Below are 16497 nucleotides of genomic sequence, written 5' to 3'. Positions count from 1 at the left end.
AGGGCCAAGACTCAGAGATACAGCAAGGCCTGAAGCCATGGAAAAACACAACTCTGCAGACCTGCATTTTAAGAAAAGGTTTTACTGCCTGGAACCTTGAAAAATATTCCTGAGTCACAGAAGCCCGGCAGGCCCGAGGGCTCCTTCCCAGCACGATGGGATGCAGCTCCCAGACAGCTCCTGAAGGGGCTTCCTCAGCCCAGCCAGACTGTGCTGTGCCCTCGTGGTCCATCAGGAACCAGTGAGCTGAGAATTCTGAGCTCAGGGCCTGGCCTGGCTCCACATGGGAGCACCCAGCACCAGCCAGCCACTGAGGCAAGCCCTGTGTGATCCATCAGGCAGCAGGAGAAGGCAGCAGCACATGGAGCCATGATCCAGGTGATCAGAACTATGTGGGAATGCTCAGGGAAGAACAGCACTGGACACTGCAGCTCCAGAGTCTCTTTGAGGCTGAGGGGATGTGGCTTCTTCCCTCTGGGACTGCCAGCAGCAGCAGCAGGAATCTGTGCTCCCCCCCTCACACCCCAGTTTGAGTTGAACACTTCCTGCATCCCCTCCCCGCTGCTGGGGCTGCTAGGCTGGCACCAGTCCAGCTCCACAGCCTCCTCAGGAGCTCCTCTGCGATGTATCCAAGATCTGCTGGGCAATGTGAGTCAAGGCAGGGAAGGCAGAGCTCTTGGGAAACTCCTGGATGAAGTCTCTGCCTTCTTCCAAGCTCTGGCTGAGCTGGGGGTCCAGGGGGACGCAGCCTGTGGGACAGGGGAGGGAGAGTGAGAGCTTGCTCCCTGCAGGGCCCAGGTCTGCAGCCAGGGATAAAACACACACTGCCACAGTCAGCTCCAGGGAAAGTGGTAGGGAAGAGCCAGCACTGCCCTCCCTGGGCTCTCCAAGAGATCATTCCCACCTGCAACCACTTCCTCTGGCTCCAAGGCCCCACCCCACCCTGGTGCTTCATGAGAGGGGCTCTCCCACCTGATGCCAGCCCTGTCCAGGGACAGGGTTCAGTCCTCAGCTCCCATTTCTCAGGGAGGCTCCAGACATTCCAGGATGGCTCTCATGGAGCTCCAGGCCTGTTTACACTGTCACCATGATGTCAGCAGTCAGAGCAGGCTGCTGGCACCACCATCTCTGCCCCAGCAGGGCCAGGGGCCCACTGTGAGGAGTTTGGACAGCAGAGAGGCAAAGCACAAACCTCAGCTCTGCCCAGGTGCCTGGGGCTCCCAGCCCAGCCCACCTGCCCCGGGATGCTCCTTCTCTGTGCTCAGCCCTCCCAGAGCACCACGAGAGCAGCCCTGAACAGAGCTCTGCTGCAGAGGCCACTCACCCAGGAAGGGCACCCCGGCGTGCTTGGCCAGCTCCTCGCCTCCCCCTTTGGAGAAGATGTTTGTGCATTCCTGAAGGAGGAAGAGGAGTGAGTCAGGAAGGCCAGAGCCCTGTGTGACAGGGCAGGAGCTGCCAGCCCTGAGCAGGGCCAGCTGCCCTCCACCCTGCAGCCCCAGGCGTTCCCTGTGCCCTGCCCTCCCCCTCTCCTCAGCACAGCAGAGCCCAAAGCTGGCAGTCTCTCCTCTCCCTGGCTCGCCCTCGTGGCGTTTCCCAAGTCTCCACCCCACAACCACAAGGAAGGGCCCAGAGGAGGAAGTTCAGGGGAGCTCACAGAGCAGTGGGGGCACACGAAGCCGCTCATGTTCTCCACGATGCCGAGGATGTGCAGTCCTGCCTTCCTGCAGAACGTCAGCTCCCGCCTCACATCCCCCACGGACACGGCCTGAGGGAACAGCAGCAGCTGGGGATCCCTCTGGCCACACTGACTGTGCCTCCAGAGCACACGTGCAGAACAAGCACCCACAGTCAGCCCTGTGCAAACCTGGGGTGCATTTCCCCCCTCCAAACGTGCTGCCTGCCAGGAATTCCAGCCCCGTGTCCCACCTGAGGTGTTGTGACCAGCACTGCCCCGAGCAGCTGGTGGGGCCTCAAGGCCTCCACGGTGGAGATGTGCTCGTCGGACGTGCCCGGCGGCGTGTCCACGATGAGGAAATCCAGCTCCCCCCAGGCCACGTCAGTGACAAACTGTTTGATCAAAGCTATGGAAATAAAAGGGGCAGATAAAAAACCCCAAACCACAGCGGGCTTCAGCAGGTGGCTTGGGAGCCAGGGGACAGGGAGAGGGGACAAGGCTGTCAGCACAACACGTGTGGCAGCTGCACTGTCCCCATCTGAATGACATCAACCCATCCTTGTGGAACAGGAGCTTAGCTCCCCCAAGGAATAACCTCTCCAGGAGGCAGCAGGACCTCCAGGAGGGCTCACAGGAGCTTCCCCCAGCAGCAAGCCCTGGTGTTACCGTTTTTCTTGGGTCCCCTCCACACCACGGCGTCGTCGGGCCGCTCCAGCAGGAAGCCGATGGACATGAGGGCGATGGCCTTGTCCTGGCCCACGAAGACGGGGACCCAGCCGCTGTCACACTGGTGCACAGCACTGTCCTGCACCCTCAGCATGCGCGGGATGCTGGGGCCACACAGGTCCACGTCCAGGATCCCCACCTGGGCACAGGCACAGCCCTTCAGACAGGCCCAGCAGGGTGGGCTCAGGAGCCCCCGGCCACCCCACTTCTACAACAGCCACATTTGGAACACAAATACTTTAAATTTCATATCCCTCCTGACCTCCTGCTCCCCAAGGAGCATCCCCTGCCTGTTTCCAAGTGCTTTATGCCAGAACCCAAGTGGCACAGGCTGCACAGAGCCTTTAAAAAGGTCCTGAGGGAATTCAGTCTGTCTCCTGCCCACACATTTCCTTTTTATTCCCATTTTAAGAGTCCTTGAGCTCACCCACTTCACCCACAGAGGGAGCGAGGGTGACACCACAAAGCAGCCATGTCACGTCCCAGTGCCAATTTCAACAACAAATATTGGGTGATTTAATAAGATAGACAAAAGAGAAATGAACTGCAGTACCTGAACTGGATCACACGATAACAAATTGCATTTTCACAGAGAATCCACACACTGCCCACCAAGGACACCACATGGAAAGGGTGGGGAGAATCCAGCCCAGCTGAGGGCAGGAAGGGAGAAGGCAGAGCTCAGCACCCCAAGGCTCACTCACCCTTTTCCCGGCGTGCCGCAGCGCCAGGGCCAGCTCGGTGGAGAGGGTGCTCTTCCCAACGCCGCCCTTCCCCGACAGCACCAGCACGATGTGCCGCACCCCGGCCAGGTTGGCTCTCTCTGCAGGTGTAGCACAGAATTAGGGAATATCCTCAGAGGGGAGGGACCCCAGGGATCATCCAGGGCAGCTCCTGGCCCTGCACAGACCCCCCCAACAATCCCACCCTGGGCATCCCTGGCAGCGCTGTCCAAACGCTCCTGGAGCTCTGGCAGCCTCGGGGCCATGCCCAGCACCTCTGGGGGAAGAACCTTTCCTGATGCCCACCCTGACCCTGCCCTGGCACAGCTCTAGCCATTCCCTGTCCCAGAGATCAGAGCTGCCCCTTGGAAGGAGCTGCAGCCCTGCTGAGCTCTGCCCTCAGTGTAAGGCAGTGGGAAAGAAGAGGTGGACACGCCACAGGCTTTTTGTCATCAGAACAGGGACAAGAAGAACAATGGCAATAAACACCGTGTGTGGGGAGCAAAGGCTGGTCCCCATGACCTAAGTGGAAATTGGGCAGCAGAGCAATAAACACACACGGGGCTCGTGAAGCTCAGCCGGGCCATGGCCCGAGGCTGACGGTGAGCTCAGGCCCTTGGCGTTTCCTTCCTCCGTGCCACACCAGTCGCTTCCTGCCGGCCCCGCGCTCCTCTCCAGCCCTCCCCGCATTCTCCGCTCTGCTGTCAGCGCTCCCGGCTCTGCTTTGGGCTCAGCTCCCCGGAGCAGGGAGCGCTCGGCCCGGGGCAGCACAGGGGGCGGCCGGGTCGTTCCAGCCACCGCCGGCGAACGCCGCCCGCCCGCCCGGGGCCGCGTTCCGGGCGCCCCGACACGACCGGGCACGGACTCAACGCGCCGGGGCTGGCTCGGCAGCAGCGGCACAGACGGCATGGAGCCCGCACGGACCATGGCAGAGCTCATCAGCACCTCCGCCGACGGTAAAGGCCACGGGCCCCGCAACGGGGAGGGGGGAGAAGGGGCCCGGGGAGGGGCAGACGGGGCCCCCCCGCGCGAGGTGCGCCCGGGACACCGCCCGGTGACAGCGGCAGCCCCGCGCCGGGCTCGTTTACTCGGCGTTGTCTGCCGCGGGAGCCGGGCCAGGGCCTCGGGCAAGGCTCAGCGTCAGCTCCCGATGAGCGGTGCCCGCCGCCTACAGGAGCCCGGCCCGGCCCGGAGCGCCCCTCACCAGGAGTCGGGCCGAACACCGCGAGACCGGCTCGGCCCGAGCACCTCGGAACTCCGCGGAGCCGGGTCATTCCTGCTGGGACGCCCCCCAGAGGTGGCTAGGGCCCCCCCAGGCCGAGACCCCGGATCCCGGTTCCCCCCGGCCGCGGCCTCTCCGCCGCTCACCCCCGGCCGTCTCCTCCATGTTGCCTCCCCGCATCACCCGCTTCCGTCTTCCTCCGGCCCAAGGTCCCGCCACCCTGGACTGGCAGGTGCTGTGTCCAATCGCAAGCCGCACTTTCACCGGATAGCCCGCCCTCCAGGGCTTCAGAGCCAATCCACTTCTCGTGCTCCTTTCGCATCACCCAATGGGCTTAGTGCTTTCCCTTCGCGAGCGGCCGCCCAATGGCGTCGCTCTCTGGCGATTGGCACACGAGACAGCCAATAGCGCCGGGCTTTCTCAGGCCCCGCCCCCTTCGTCCCTCTCCGCCTGTGGGTGACAGAGCGCTCAGCCCACGGCCGCAGCCAATGAGCGCCCGGGGGCGGTGCCGGGAGCGGATTGTTTATGTCCCGGGAGAGGAAAGTAGGTCAGAGCGCCGCGGGCCGGGCCGGGCCGGGGCAGTGCTGGGCCGGGCCGGGCCGGGCAGGTGGGCCGGGGACTCGGCGGACGGGCCGGAGCTGGGAGCCGTGGTTGGGGTTTGGCTGAGGGCGGGCTGGGGTTGTGCGACCCGAGCGCCGTGGCCTGGCCTGGCCTGGCCCTGTCCGGCGGCCTCAGCTGCCGGCACAGCCGGGCTCCGGTGGCCGCCCTTGGTGGAGCCGCTGCCTCCGCGGCCAGGGAGCCGGGCCGGGCCTCCCGCCATGGTTCCCCCGCGCTGCCCGGTACCCGTGGCTGTGCGGGTCACGCCGCAGCATCGCCTTGGGCCCCGGAAAGGCCTCAGCGAGCCCAGGGCCCCGCAGGGTGAGCGGCTTTTGGTGGCAGCGCTGCTGTGACAGCAGGAGCGGGACAGGGGCCGTCCCCTGTGCTGGCACTGCTGAGGCAGCTCCAGTCCTAGGGGCAGCTGGTCAAGCAGACACTGAGGGGCTGGAGCACAAGGGGGGACTGAGAGAGCTGAGAAAGGGGCTCAGCCTGGAGAAAAGGAGGCTCGGGAGGACCTCGTGGCTCTGCACAACTCCTGACAGGAGGGGACAGCCGGGGGGGTCGGGCTCTGCTCCCAGGGAACAGGGACAGGACAAGAGGAAGGGCCTCAAGCTGTCAGGGTCAGGTTGGATATTGGGGAAAATTCCTTCATGGAGAGGGTGGTCAGGCACTGGCACAGCTGCCCAGGGCAGTGGTGGGGTCACCATCCTTGCCGGTCTTCAGAAGCTGTGTGGATGTGGCACTTAGGGACATGGTTCAGTGGTGGCCTTGGCAGTGCTGGGAATGGTTGTACTCGTTGATCCAAGAGATCTTTTCCAGCCATAACAAGTCCATGTCTGACTCTGCCACTGGTGCTGGGGTCTCTGTGCTGGCTCTAAGTCTCAGCCTTAGTCAGGGCCTGGGGAAGCAGGGCAGCTCTGCTGGGCTGCCATGGGTGCTCAGCAAAGCTGGAGAAGGGTTTCTGCTCTGGTTTTAGGTGCTTTCCCAGCACAGCTGTGTGACCCCTGTGATTTCAGCAGATGGGATTTCCAGAGCCCTTCAAAGCATCCATGAGCAGCTGCACAGTTGGCCATGGCTTGGCCTGTCCTGCTTTCCCGGGAGCTGCTGTCCCACTGGGGGCAGGAGGAACAGGGCCAGGTGCTTTATGGCAGGCTCTGGCTTGAGGCTGAGCTGAGGGAGAGGGTTCAAGGGTTACAGTCCTGAGGATGCCTCTTGGTGGGGAGTTGAATCCTGCAAAGATAAACTTCAGGCAGATGAGATTGGAAGCTGAGGTTTCCCTGTCACGTCCAGTTCCATGGTGCTGTGTGGGAGCTGGGAGCTGGTGTGCCTGTCAGGCTGTGCCCAGGGAAGGAGCCTCAGGAAATCTGTCTCTGAACAGCATCCCTGTTGGGCTGGGAGTCATGCAGCTGCTTCTGATGCCCTGTGCAGGCTGACCTAGAAAGAGACTGGACAGAGTTAAAGAATAAAGTAGGTACTTATTAAAAGGCCTCAATGGATGCACCTTGGGCAGCACAAGAGCCCAGCCAGGGCTGCACCCCAGGTGAACCCAAAATGGTCACAAAATGCATGACTGGTCACAGGGTCTCTCACTTTGATAAGTTCTGCTCCATTTGCATATTGGAGTTAATTGTCCAGTTACAGCTTTAGCCCATGCAGTCCCACCCTGCTTGTTTTTCTCTCTTCAGCCCACATTGTTTGTGCTCTTGGGCCTGAGATTTGGATCATTTGTCCTTGGCCCCCAGCTAGAGAAGGAATTGTTTTGTCTCTCTACCCTGTGAAGAGAGCTCACCATCCCCTAATGTGAAGCTCAGAACTGCACACTACAGCAGCACAGAATCTGAAAACTATAAAAGCTAAAACCTGAGGCATCACTTTCCTTCTGCCTGTTGTCCTTGAGGCAAGTTGGGAGAGGTCTGTCACAGCCCTGGTTTCCTTCCAGTGAGCAGGAAAGTGGTTTCTCTTCCTCTCCAAGCACTGGGAGAAAAGTCTTCCATCAGAGGGCAGTTGCAGGTGGACAGCCTTCCATGGAGACATCTGGGCTGCAGGGGGCTGGGGCAGTGCAGGTGGCTGGGGCCAGGACAGCTGCTGGAGGGTTGCTGGGCAGCAGGGAGGCTGTGTCTTGGAGCAGCCTGCTCCATGGAAGGTGTCTCTGCCCATGGCAGGGGGTGGAACAAGATGAGCTTGAAGGTCCTTCCAGCCCAAAGGACTCTGATTCTGACAGGCCTGAAGCTCCCCAGGCCAGGTGAGAGGTGGCTGCAGGATGCAGTTCCTGCAGAGGGGCAGTTGCTGCCACCACAGCTGGATGCTGTGAGTGTTCCTGGGGCCAGCTGAACACCTGGCTCAGGGAGAAGTTGACCCTGGGTGGAGAAAGAGGTTAAAGTTTGCAGAGGCTCTTCATGTGCAGGGAACTTCCTTTGCTGATCTTGTGCTGGTCCCTCGGGGAGGTGGCAGAGGTGTGGCAGCAGTGTAACCCCGTGTTCCTTCCCCAGCCTACCTGCGTGGGGGCAGCATGGCACGGCGCCCGCGGAGCAGCCGGGCCTGGCGCTTCGTCCTGAGCGGGGTGCGGCGCGAGGCCGACGGCCGGGCCAGCGCGCGGGGCTGGGGCTACGACTCCGACGGCCAGGTAGGCTGGGCTCGGGGCTCCGGGGCCACCGGGGGTGCTTTCCTGTCCCTGACACCAGCTGTGAACTGGCCAAAAGCAGGAAGGAGTCAGTAATGGTCAACATTGATACTAAATGCATAGAATGGATGTGTCATACATAAAGTACATACAATATTTTTGTTATCGTTAGGTTGCACGTGACACACACGTGATCAGGGTCCAAGAAGAAAAAAGTTTTTTATTTTGCGTGTTCTCTAGCTTATATACTCTTAACAAAGCATGATCTTAAGTCATTAACTACATCACAATAACTTATTATATTCATTGGTGCAAAGCAATTAGCGTCAGTATAATTGGCAAAGGTTTTACAGAAATTTAATAAGATTGCGTACACGTCTACTTATGCAATCTAGCTTACAAAAATTTTCATGTGTCTTTTCTAATCTGTCTCCATGCTGACAGCCTTGTCCTCTTCCTTGCTATGGATACATTCAAAAATCAATTGTTATTTCTTCTATTAACTCAGCTTTGCTTGCAGGTCAGCTGTCAAGCCCCTCTGTATTTTTATAAATTTTTTTGGAAGCAGAGCTCTAGATAAGTGTTTGAAGTGGATCAGTTCCCTCATCTGGCTGGCTGTGCTCCCTCCTGGGCTGTGAGGGGCTTGGAGATGGTGGTGGAGATTGCAGGGCAGTGTCTTCAGACTGAAATTTCCTCACATTTCCTGCTCTGCAGTGTGAACCCCACTTCTGAACCTGATCCAGGTGTGCTGGCAATGGAAACATGGCAGGGAGAGCAAGAGTAAAACAGTGCAAGGAGTGACTGATTTGCCTCTGCCATCCTTCCCTATTTTCCTCATCCTTGAGTGTGTGAGCTGAGTTCCCTGTGCAGTGGTGGGGACACAAGGAGCTGCTCCAGGAGCTTCAGAGCCACACTGAGGCCAGGAGGCTCTGCCAGAGCACAGTGTCCAAAGCCAGGCACTGTGCTCCCAGAAAATGAGCAGGTTTCTGTCCCTGCAGTCAGGGGAATGACAGGATTTCTAGGCAGCAGTACTTGGGAAAGTTAGAAGTTAGGTTAGACAGAACCCGAGCTCTTGGGTCTGCAGGCCAGAGCCAGCCTGAGCAGTACGTATGTAAGCCCAAGTAGTTTCAATTCCCTGTCTTGCACAGCTGCAAGAACATGAGTTGAAAGGGTTTTTGTCATTAAATGCCCCTGACCATGGTGGTGAATAACAAGCAGGTACACCTGAGCAGCACATAAACCTAAACCTAGAGTAACTCTGCAACCAGTGACAAGAGAATCCCTTAGGCAACACCATAGCACGGGAGTGAAACTGGGCTGTGGCTCTCACCGTGTCCAGTCCAGGATCATTGTGGTCTCTTGGCACTAGGGAACAGTAAATCAGATTTTTGAGTTCATGAAAGTCAACAAAAGCCCTTTAACCCTGCCCTGGGTTCCCCGTGGGCCTGTCTGCAGTGCTGGCCTGGGAGCTGCAGCCATGCTGCTCAGCTGGCTCCCTTTGTCCTGCCCCCTCTCCCTTCTCCTCCTGTGCCTCCCAGCCTCTTCACAGCCTCACCAGAGCAGTGCTCCACTCTGCTGTGGCTGGATCCTGCCTGGTGAAAGCCAAAGCTTTAGCACAGAATTTCCTTCAGAATGTGTGTGTTCCAGACTTGGGCTGTCACCCTGCTGTGACAGCTCCACGTCCCTGGCAGGCACACAGGATGTACCTGCACTGCAGAATGCTGAGAGGTCTCTGCAGCTCAGCAGGCACTATCCATGTTCCAGAGCAGGGTGATTCCTTGGGCACAGCTCCCTGTGGGACACAAGCCTGGGGATGTCCCAGCAGAGCCCTCGGGGAGCTCTGCCAGCCCAGCTCCATGCCTGGCGTGCCCAGCAGTGAGCATTCCTGTTCTCCCCAGCAGCACAGCGACTCGGATTCGGAGCCAGAGTTCTCCTCCCTGTCTCCCTCCATCCCAAGTGCCATCCCTGTGACTGGAGAGTCCTACTGCAACTGTGAGAACCAGAGTGAAGCTCCCTACTGCTCCAGCCTGCACGCCCTGCACCGCGTCCGCGACTGCCGCTGCGGCGAGGAGGACGAGTGTAAGGGGCTCGGCATGGGGGTCCCCTGCAGTGTCCTGTTCCTGTCCCAGCACCCCTTTGTTTACATCCTGAGGCACAGGAGGATTACCAGCCCCTGCCTGCTGTCGTGTTTCCAGGCTCAGGGCTGATGCTGTTACGGCGTCAGCGCTCACCCCTGGGACCTGCTTTCCGATCTGGCTTAGGCCCCAGTGAAACAGAGCCCTGCTTAGGGCCCTCCTGATCCCTGCAGGGGCTGGCAGGGTGCCTGGCTCAGAGCACAGGGTAGGTGTGGGCTGGGGGGAGAGCCTGGGGCAGGGCAGAGCCACCTCCCTGGGGGGAGAGCCTGTGGAGTGCGGGGAGAAGGGAGGCTCTGCCCGGTATCAGCCACAATTTGGCTTGGTGAATGCTGACATTGGAGCACTGATCCATCCCTGGTGAGACACTGCAGAGTAGTTCAGGCCTCAAGCAGTTCTCTGATGTGTACAGCTTAAGAGTTATCCTCTTAAAGAATAAGAGAAATAGAAACAAACCCACTAACAGGCCTTCAGAACAAACATCTGCCTGTGCTTTGGCTTGGGGCTCGTTCCCTGAGGGTCTTTGCCCATCCTTGTCCCCTCTGTGCTTCCTCAACAGATTTTGACTGGGTGTGGGATGACCTGAACAAGTCAACAGCCACGCTGCTGACGTGTGACAACCGCAAGGTGAACTTCCACATGGAGTACAGCTGTGGCACGGCCGCCATCCGTGGCAACAAGGAGCTGGCAGAGGGCCAGCACTTCTGGGAGATCAAGATGACCTCCCCGGTGTATGGCACTGACATGGTACGTGTGGGGCACGCAGAAATGCCCAGGAGTTGGGACAGGGGCTGGCAGGATGAGGCTCCACCATGGCAGATGAGGTTTGAGGCTGTCTGGAAGTGCACAAGTCCATGGGGAGCTGATGAGGTGCATCCCTGGGATCTGAGGGAGCTTGTGGATGAAGTGGCTTAGCCACTGTCTGTCATAATGGAGAAGCTGTGGCAGGCTGGTGAAGTTCCCAGTGACTGGGAAAGAGGAAGCATAACCCCCATTTTAAGAAAGGAAAATAAGGAAGACCTAGGGAAGTACAGGCTGACCAGTCTCACCTCTGGGCCTGGCAAACATGGAGCAGATCCTTTTGGAAGCTATGCAGAGGCACATGGAAAGAGTGGATGTGATTGATGACATCCATCATGGCTTCACTGAGGGATCCAGTGGCCTTCTGTGATGGAGTTGCAGTGTTGGTGGAGGAGGGAAGAGGAACTGAACTCATCTGCCTGAACTTGTGCAAAGCATTTGTTGCTGCCTTGCCTGGTATCCTTGTCTCTAACCTGGAGAGACCTGGATTTGACAGAGGGACCACTTGAGGGTATGGAATTGTCTGGATGATCACATGCAGAGTTGGGAGTCGACAGAGACCAGTGACAAGTGACATTGCTCAGGGGTTGGCACTGGGACCAGTGTTGTTTCACATCTCTGCTGGGGACATGGACAGTGAGGGCACCCTTGGCCAGACTGGAGCTGACACCCAGCTGTGTGGGGAGGTGACGCCCTGGAGGGATGGGGCATCCCCAGAGAGACCTGGACAGGCTGGAGAGGTGGGGCCATGGGAAGAAAGTTGAACAAGGCCCAAGTGCTGGTGCTGCACCTGGGTCAGGGCAATCCCAAGCACCAATCCAGGCTGGGCAGAGATTGGAGTGAGAGCAGCTCTGGGAGAAGGACATGGAGTGTTGGAGGATAAGACCTGGACATGGCCTGGCCGTGAGAACCCAGAACCCCCCTGTGCTGGGCTGAGCCCCCAGCGTGGGCAGCAGGAGGGGGGGATTCTGCCCCCTCAGGTGAGACCCCACCTGCAGAGCTGCCTCCAGCCCTGGGGCCCAGCACAGGAAGGATGTGGAGCTGCTGCAGAGAGTCCAGGGCAGCCCATGGAGATGCCCCAAGGGCTGGAGCCCCTCTGCTCTGGAGCCAGGCTGGCAGAGCTGGGGGTGCTCACCTGGAGAGGAGAAGGCTCCAGGGACACCTCAGAGCCCCTGCCAGGGCCTAAAGGGGCTCCAGGAGAGCTGGAGAGGGACTGGGGACAAGGCATGGAGGGACAGGACACAGGGAATGGCTCCCACTGCCAGAGGGCAGGGCTGGATGGGATATTGGGAATTAGGAATTGTTCCCTGGCAGGGTGGGCAGGCCCTGGCACAGGGTGCCCAGAGCAGCTGTGGCTGCCCGTGGATCCCTGGCAGTATCCAAGGCCAGGTTGGACAGGATTTTGAGCAGCCTGGGACAGTGGGAGGTGTCCCTGCCCATGGCAGGGGGTGGGATGAGATGAGCTTTACAGTTCCTGCCAACTCAAACCATTCTGTGACTCTGTGAACAGGACAGGGACCTTCTCCAGCATTTTAGCTGTGCCTCCTCACTTAGGAAAGGAAATCAGAGCTGGGAACCTTCAGCTCCACCCTGAAACCTCTGACTTGGCTTCACCAACCCCTCTGGGTGTTTTGGGCTGAGCCACGAAGAGGAGGGAAGAACTGGAGGTAGAATCTTGGTTGTGTCTTGTTGCTTGAAAAGACACTGAGCTTGTGTTCTTCCTCCCTGCTTTGCCTCGCAGATGGTGGGGATTGGGACGTCGGACGTGAACCTGGACAAGTACCGCCACACCTTCTGCAGCCTGCTGGGCAAGGACGAGGACAGCTGGGGACTCTCCTACACAGGTAACATGGCCAGGGTGGTTGGGTGGGCAGCAGTGGCATAAGAGGTGCCACCAGGCCTGTGAATTCCTTTGTTAAGGACACCAGAGCAGCTGCTGGCAGCTCACAGCCCTTGGAGCATCTCTCCTGGCCCCGTTTTTGTAGAGCCCTTAGAGCTGGTGTGGGAACGTGCCAGGGCATCACAGAACTACAGTCACATCAGCACTTTGGTGTTTCAGTGCTGCTCCCTGTGCTCTGGAGTTGTAAAACCTCACTTTTGCCTTTCCACCATCCACTCTGGGATGGGAGGGCAGGGGTCAGAAATGCAGGGATGTTTCTGGCACTGAGTGAGGCTGTACCAGCAGCATGGGAGTTGGGATGGATTTCTGGAGTGCAGGTTTTCCACAGAATGCCATTTTTTGGCTGTGTTTCCAGGACTGCTGCACCACAAAGGGGACAAAACGAACTTCTCCTCGAGGTTTGGCCAAGGCTCCATTATTGGGGTGCATTTGGACACGTGGCACGGAACACTCACGTTCTTCAAGAACCGCAAGTGCATAGGTGAGAGCCAGGGATGGGGTGGGAGCAACTCGAGTCTGGCTGCAGCAGAAAACACTGGGAAAGCAGAAGGTGTGAAGTGAGTGGGAGGAAGGTCACGTTTGTTGTTTAGTATATTGGGATTCTGGAAAGCTTTTCCCAACAGCTTTGCAGTTAATGGGCTCAGGGTAGGCGGGAGGGGGGGGATCCCTGTGTCTAAACTAACGTGCTGTCCCTGGTGCTCTGCCTGGCAGGGGTGGCAGCCACAAAGCTGCAGAACAAGAAGTTTTACCCCATGGTGTGCTCGACGGCGGCCAAGAGCAGCATGAAGGTGATCCGGTCCTGCGCCAGCCGCACGTCCCTGCAGTACCTGTGCTGCTTCCGCCTGCGCCAGCTCCTGCCCGACTACGTGGACACGCTGGAGGTGCTGCCCCTGCCCCCAGGACTCAAGCAGGTGCTGCACAACAAACTGGGCTGGGTCTTGAGCATGAACTATAGCACGTCAAAGCCTTCCTCCTCCTCATCCTCGGGGAGCGACTCGGACAGCTCGTGCGGCTCGGATGCGGAGGCCTGCCAAAGGAAGAGGTGCAGGAGGACATAATGGCTCTGCACAGCACGTGGGTGAGGTTTGTTGTGTTGTCTGCAAGGGCCAGTCAAGCCTGATGCACCTCTTCCTTCTGGGGACATCCATTTCTACCTGTTGGCAAAGATTCTCCAGCGCTGTGCAAATCGTTGGCCTTGACATCCATCACAGACATTTAGAAGAGCTGCTGGCTCCAAGAGATGCCAGTTCTGACACAAGAAATTTGTGGTGAAATATCTGAGCTTCATCTCCTGACTTGCTGTGGAAGCCAGCCCCTCTTCCCAAAGGATCTCTCTTCTCCCTGTTGGCACAGGCAATGTTTAAGAAACTGGACTTGATGACAGGAGTTGGACTTGATAATCTTCATGGCTCCCTTCCAGCTCAGGATGGTCAGGCAGTCTCCTGGTTGGAGTGTGCTGGATTCCAGTCAGATACTGGACCTGACTCACTGAGACACAATCCCAGGCCCATCCTCTCCTCTCTGTGTGTGTAGGTTTGGTGTCTGCCATCACCTCGTCCCGCTCTGGGGCACGATGGAGCAGCAGCTGCAGGGAAAGGGCTCCCAGAGACCCTGCTGGGAGCAGGTCCAGGAGCTGAGCTGTGGCTGGTGTTCCTCGAGCCCCTGGGGACTTTTAATTGCTTTGCATGTTGGTTTCTGCTGCTTCTCCTCTGTCCAAGACTGTGTTAAACTGTAATAATAAATGTAGAAGCTGTCTGTTGTTCCTCTTGGGGCCCTTGAAGGCAGGAGGCTGCAGGTGCTTGTCAGAAATAGCCTGGGAGGTTTTGGGTTGCAGCAGTTGTGTGTCAGAGCTGGAGGAGGTGAAGGCAGCAGAGATGCCCTTGTCTCTGCCCTGTGCAGGGCTCTTGTGCTTCCCACTGAAGCAGAAGTCTGGCTGGGGTGATGTTCAGTGGAGCCAGGGTGATGCCTGTGGCTGTGCACTGGAAGGAAGGCTGCAGGGTTTATAGTGCCTGCCCTCTGTCAGGTCATGCTGGGAAAAACACCCCAAACCCCCACCCCAGAGCCTGGCAATCAGAGCAGTTCCTCCAAGACTTTGTGGTCCTGCTCAGGGGAAATGCTCCATTAGGATCTGGACAAGTGCCTCACTGTGCTGTGGCCTCATGCCACTGCCAGGGAATGGGCTCTGTGCTCCCACAGGGCTGGTGCCAACCCAGGCCAGTCCCTGCAGGGCCTGTGCTCAGCCCAGGGGGCTTTCCCCCAGCCTTTGAGCTCTCCTCTGGTGGGCTGAGGAGTCAGGGCTGAGCTGGTGCTGTCAGCCTTGCAGAGGGCACTGGAAAGTAGAACAGGGCTGAGGTATGGATGGGAAATGGCTTTTAACCAGTTCCCTCTGGGTTTCCTTCCAACACATTCCAGCTGCTGCCTTTTCCTCTGCTCCCATCACAGACCCCCACAGGCTCAGGTAAAACTTCCTGCACACTTCTTCCCTGCTGAGCTCTTTGGCAAATCCTGAAGCAAAGCTGGCTCTTGCTGCTCTGGGGCAAGGCTTTGAATGAGAACTTTACTGCAGCAGGTCAGGCTCTGTCCATGGGCTGCACTGGTGCTGCAGCCAGAACAAGCTGCCTTCTGGTTTGCTCTTTCCCAGGAACTGACTCAAGCAGCAGCAGCTGCAGGGAGGAAGGTGGTTTGGAGGGGCTCTCCTGCTCCTGCAGCACTGGTTGCTCCAGGGCTGTGGGAACAAGTGCAGGGGTTCTGTGTCACTGTGGAAAGCCCCAGTGAACAATCCCAAACCTCAGCAAGCACTGGGGGAGCCCTGACCCACCTCCATCCTGGCTGTGACTGTTTTTGGTTAATAATGGAGCTTTGGGAAAAGAGAATCCCATCCTAACCCACCTTTTCCTGTGGATTTTCTGGAGCTTACTCAGCATTTTCTCGTGTTGGGAGTTCAGTGAATAAACTGCCCTGCCCTGAGTTCTGTTACCCCAAGGAGGTGGCTCCTCTCCTCTCAGCTGGTTTTAACAGTTGGCAGATATTTTCCCAAGTGACTCAAACAGGACCCACATGTCCCTGGGAGCCACAGCAGGATCTACAGAAACAGATCCCACAAAGAGCCAGAGCAGGGCATGGAAGGTCAGGACATGCTGAAGAAGATACATGGCTTGTCCAGCACCTCACCTGCAAGGACAGAGCTCCACTAGCCTGTTCCAGCATTCTTCAGCTCTCACAGGAGACAGGCAGCTTTCCAGCCAGCAGGAGAGAAAGCTGGGGAAGCTGAAAGAGGAAATGAGAGCCAAGAGGGTGAAGAAAGCATCTGTAATGAGACATTTATTGATGTGCAAGTCTCTGTTCTGAAGGAGAATCAGCTGCTTCCCCTGGCTGGGCTCCCAGCTGCAGCTCAGCCACAACCAAGCACTAGCAGATAAAAGGAGTGACCAACACCACCCACAGTCCCTCTGTGGGGAGCAGGACAGAACCAGAACAGGGCTGGGCTTAGAGACGTGCCCCAGCACAGGGTCTTTGCCACCGATGTCCTATGTCACTGGGATGCTCAGAGGGTGTCACTTGTCACCTTCTGTGCTGCATTCTCCAGAGGCACAGAAGAGGAGGGAACAGTTAGCACAGGTGCTCTAGGAGGCCCCAGTCTTCCCTGCAGGACTCAATCCCATTGTTACAGTGAGGATCCATGACTGAGCCTTCATCCAAACATATTGGGATGGGGGAGGTGAAGCTCAGAACAAACAAACCTCCATCACTTGGAGGCAGGCCTTGCACACACTCAGTTGTGTGCTGTCTTTCCAGAGAGAGCTGTGAGGCCACTTCACAACATCCTAGAATGGTTTGGGTTGGAAAGGACCTTAAAGCTCATCTCATTCCACCCCCTGCCATGGGCAGGGACACCTCCCACTGTCCCAGGTCACTCCAAGCCCCGTCCAGCCTGGCCTTGGGCACTGCCAGGGATCCAGGGGCAGCCCCAGCTGCTCTGGGCACCCTGTGCCAGGGCCTGCCCACCCTGCCAGGGAACAGTTCCTTCCCAATATCCCATCCAGCCCTGCCCTCTGGCAATGGGAAGAAATTCATCTTCCAGAGAGGCTGTGCTGAGGCCAGA

The 16497-nt window shown here is 58.3% G+C and overlaps 2 protein-coding genes across 6 annotated transcripts; one reads left to right on the top strand and one right to left on the bottom strand.

Annotated features, from left to right (window-relative positions):
- Positions 1–62: 62 nt before the first annotated feature.
- Positions 63–4558, bottom strand: NUBP2 (NUBP iron-sulfur cluster assembly factor 2, cytosolic). 2 transcript variants are annotated; one of them, XM_059862219.1, is made up of 7 exons: positions 4492–4558; positions 3106–3224; positions 2342–2540; positions 1927–2081; positions 1655–1765; positions 1325–1394; positions 63–749 (listed from the first exon to the last, which is right to left on the bottom strand). In XM_059862219.1, the coding sequence occupies exons 1-7, from the start codon at positions 4523–4525 to the stop codon at positions 607–609; spliced, it is 831 nt and encodes a 276-aa protein (XP_059718202.1). In that variant the 5' UTR covers positions 4526–4558; the 3' UTR covers positions 63–606. The 2 variants fall into 2 exon arrangements, with proteins under 2 accessions (XP_059718202.1, XP_059718201.1); XM_059862218.1 differs by lacking the exon at positions 4492–4558 and adding an exon at positions 4328–4412.
- Positions 3956–14150, top strand: SPSB3 (splA/ryanodine receptor domain and SOCS box containing 3). Of its 4 annotated transcripts, none has more exons than XM_059862214.1 (7): positions 3956–4079; positions 7432–7565; positions 9461–9641; positions 10254–10441; positions 12237–12339; positions 12751–12876; positions 13107–14150. In XM_059862214.1, exons 1-7 carry the CDS (start codon positions 4031–4033, stop codon positions 13451–13453), a joined length of 1128 nt encoding a protein of 375 aa, XP_059718197.1. In that variant the 5' UTR covers positions 3956–4030; the 3' UTR covers positions 13454–14150. The 4 variants fall into 4 exon arrangements, with proteins under 4 accessions (XP_059718197.1, XP_059718198.1, XP_059718199.1 ...); XM_059862215.1 differs by having other exon boundaries at positions 3958–4079; positions 9464–9641; XM_059862216.1 differs by lacking the exon at positions 3956–4079 and adding an exon at positions 4836–4888.
- Positions 14151–16497: the final 2347 nt, after the last annotated feature.

The sequence above is a fragment of the Haemorhous mexicanus genome, chromosome 17 (genome assembly GCF_027477595.1).
Source record: "Haemorhous mexicanus isolate bHaeMex1 chromosome 17, bHaeMex1.pri, whole genome shotgun sequence".
Classification (NCBI taxonomy): Eukaryota; Metazoa; Chordata; class Aves; order Passeriformes; family Fringillidae; genus Haemorhous; species Haemorhous mexicanus.
The sequence above is the reverse complement of the archived record's forward strand: the minus strand, read 5'-3'. Positions and strand labels throughout refer to the sequence as shown.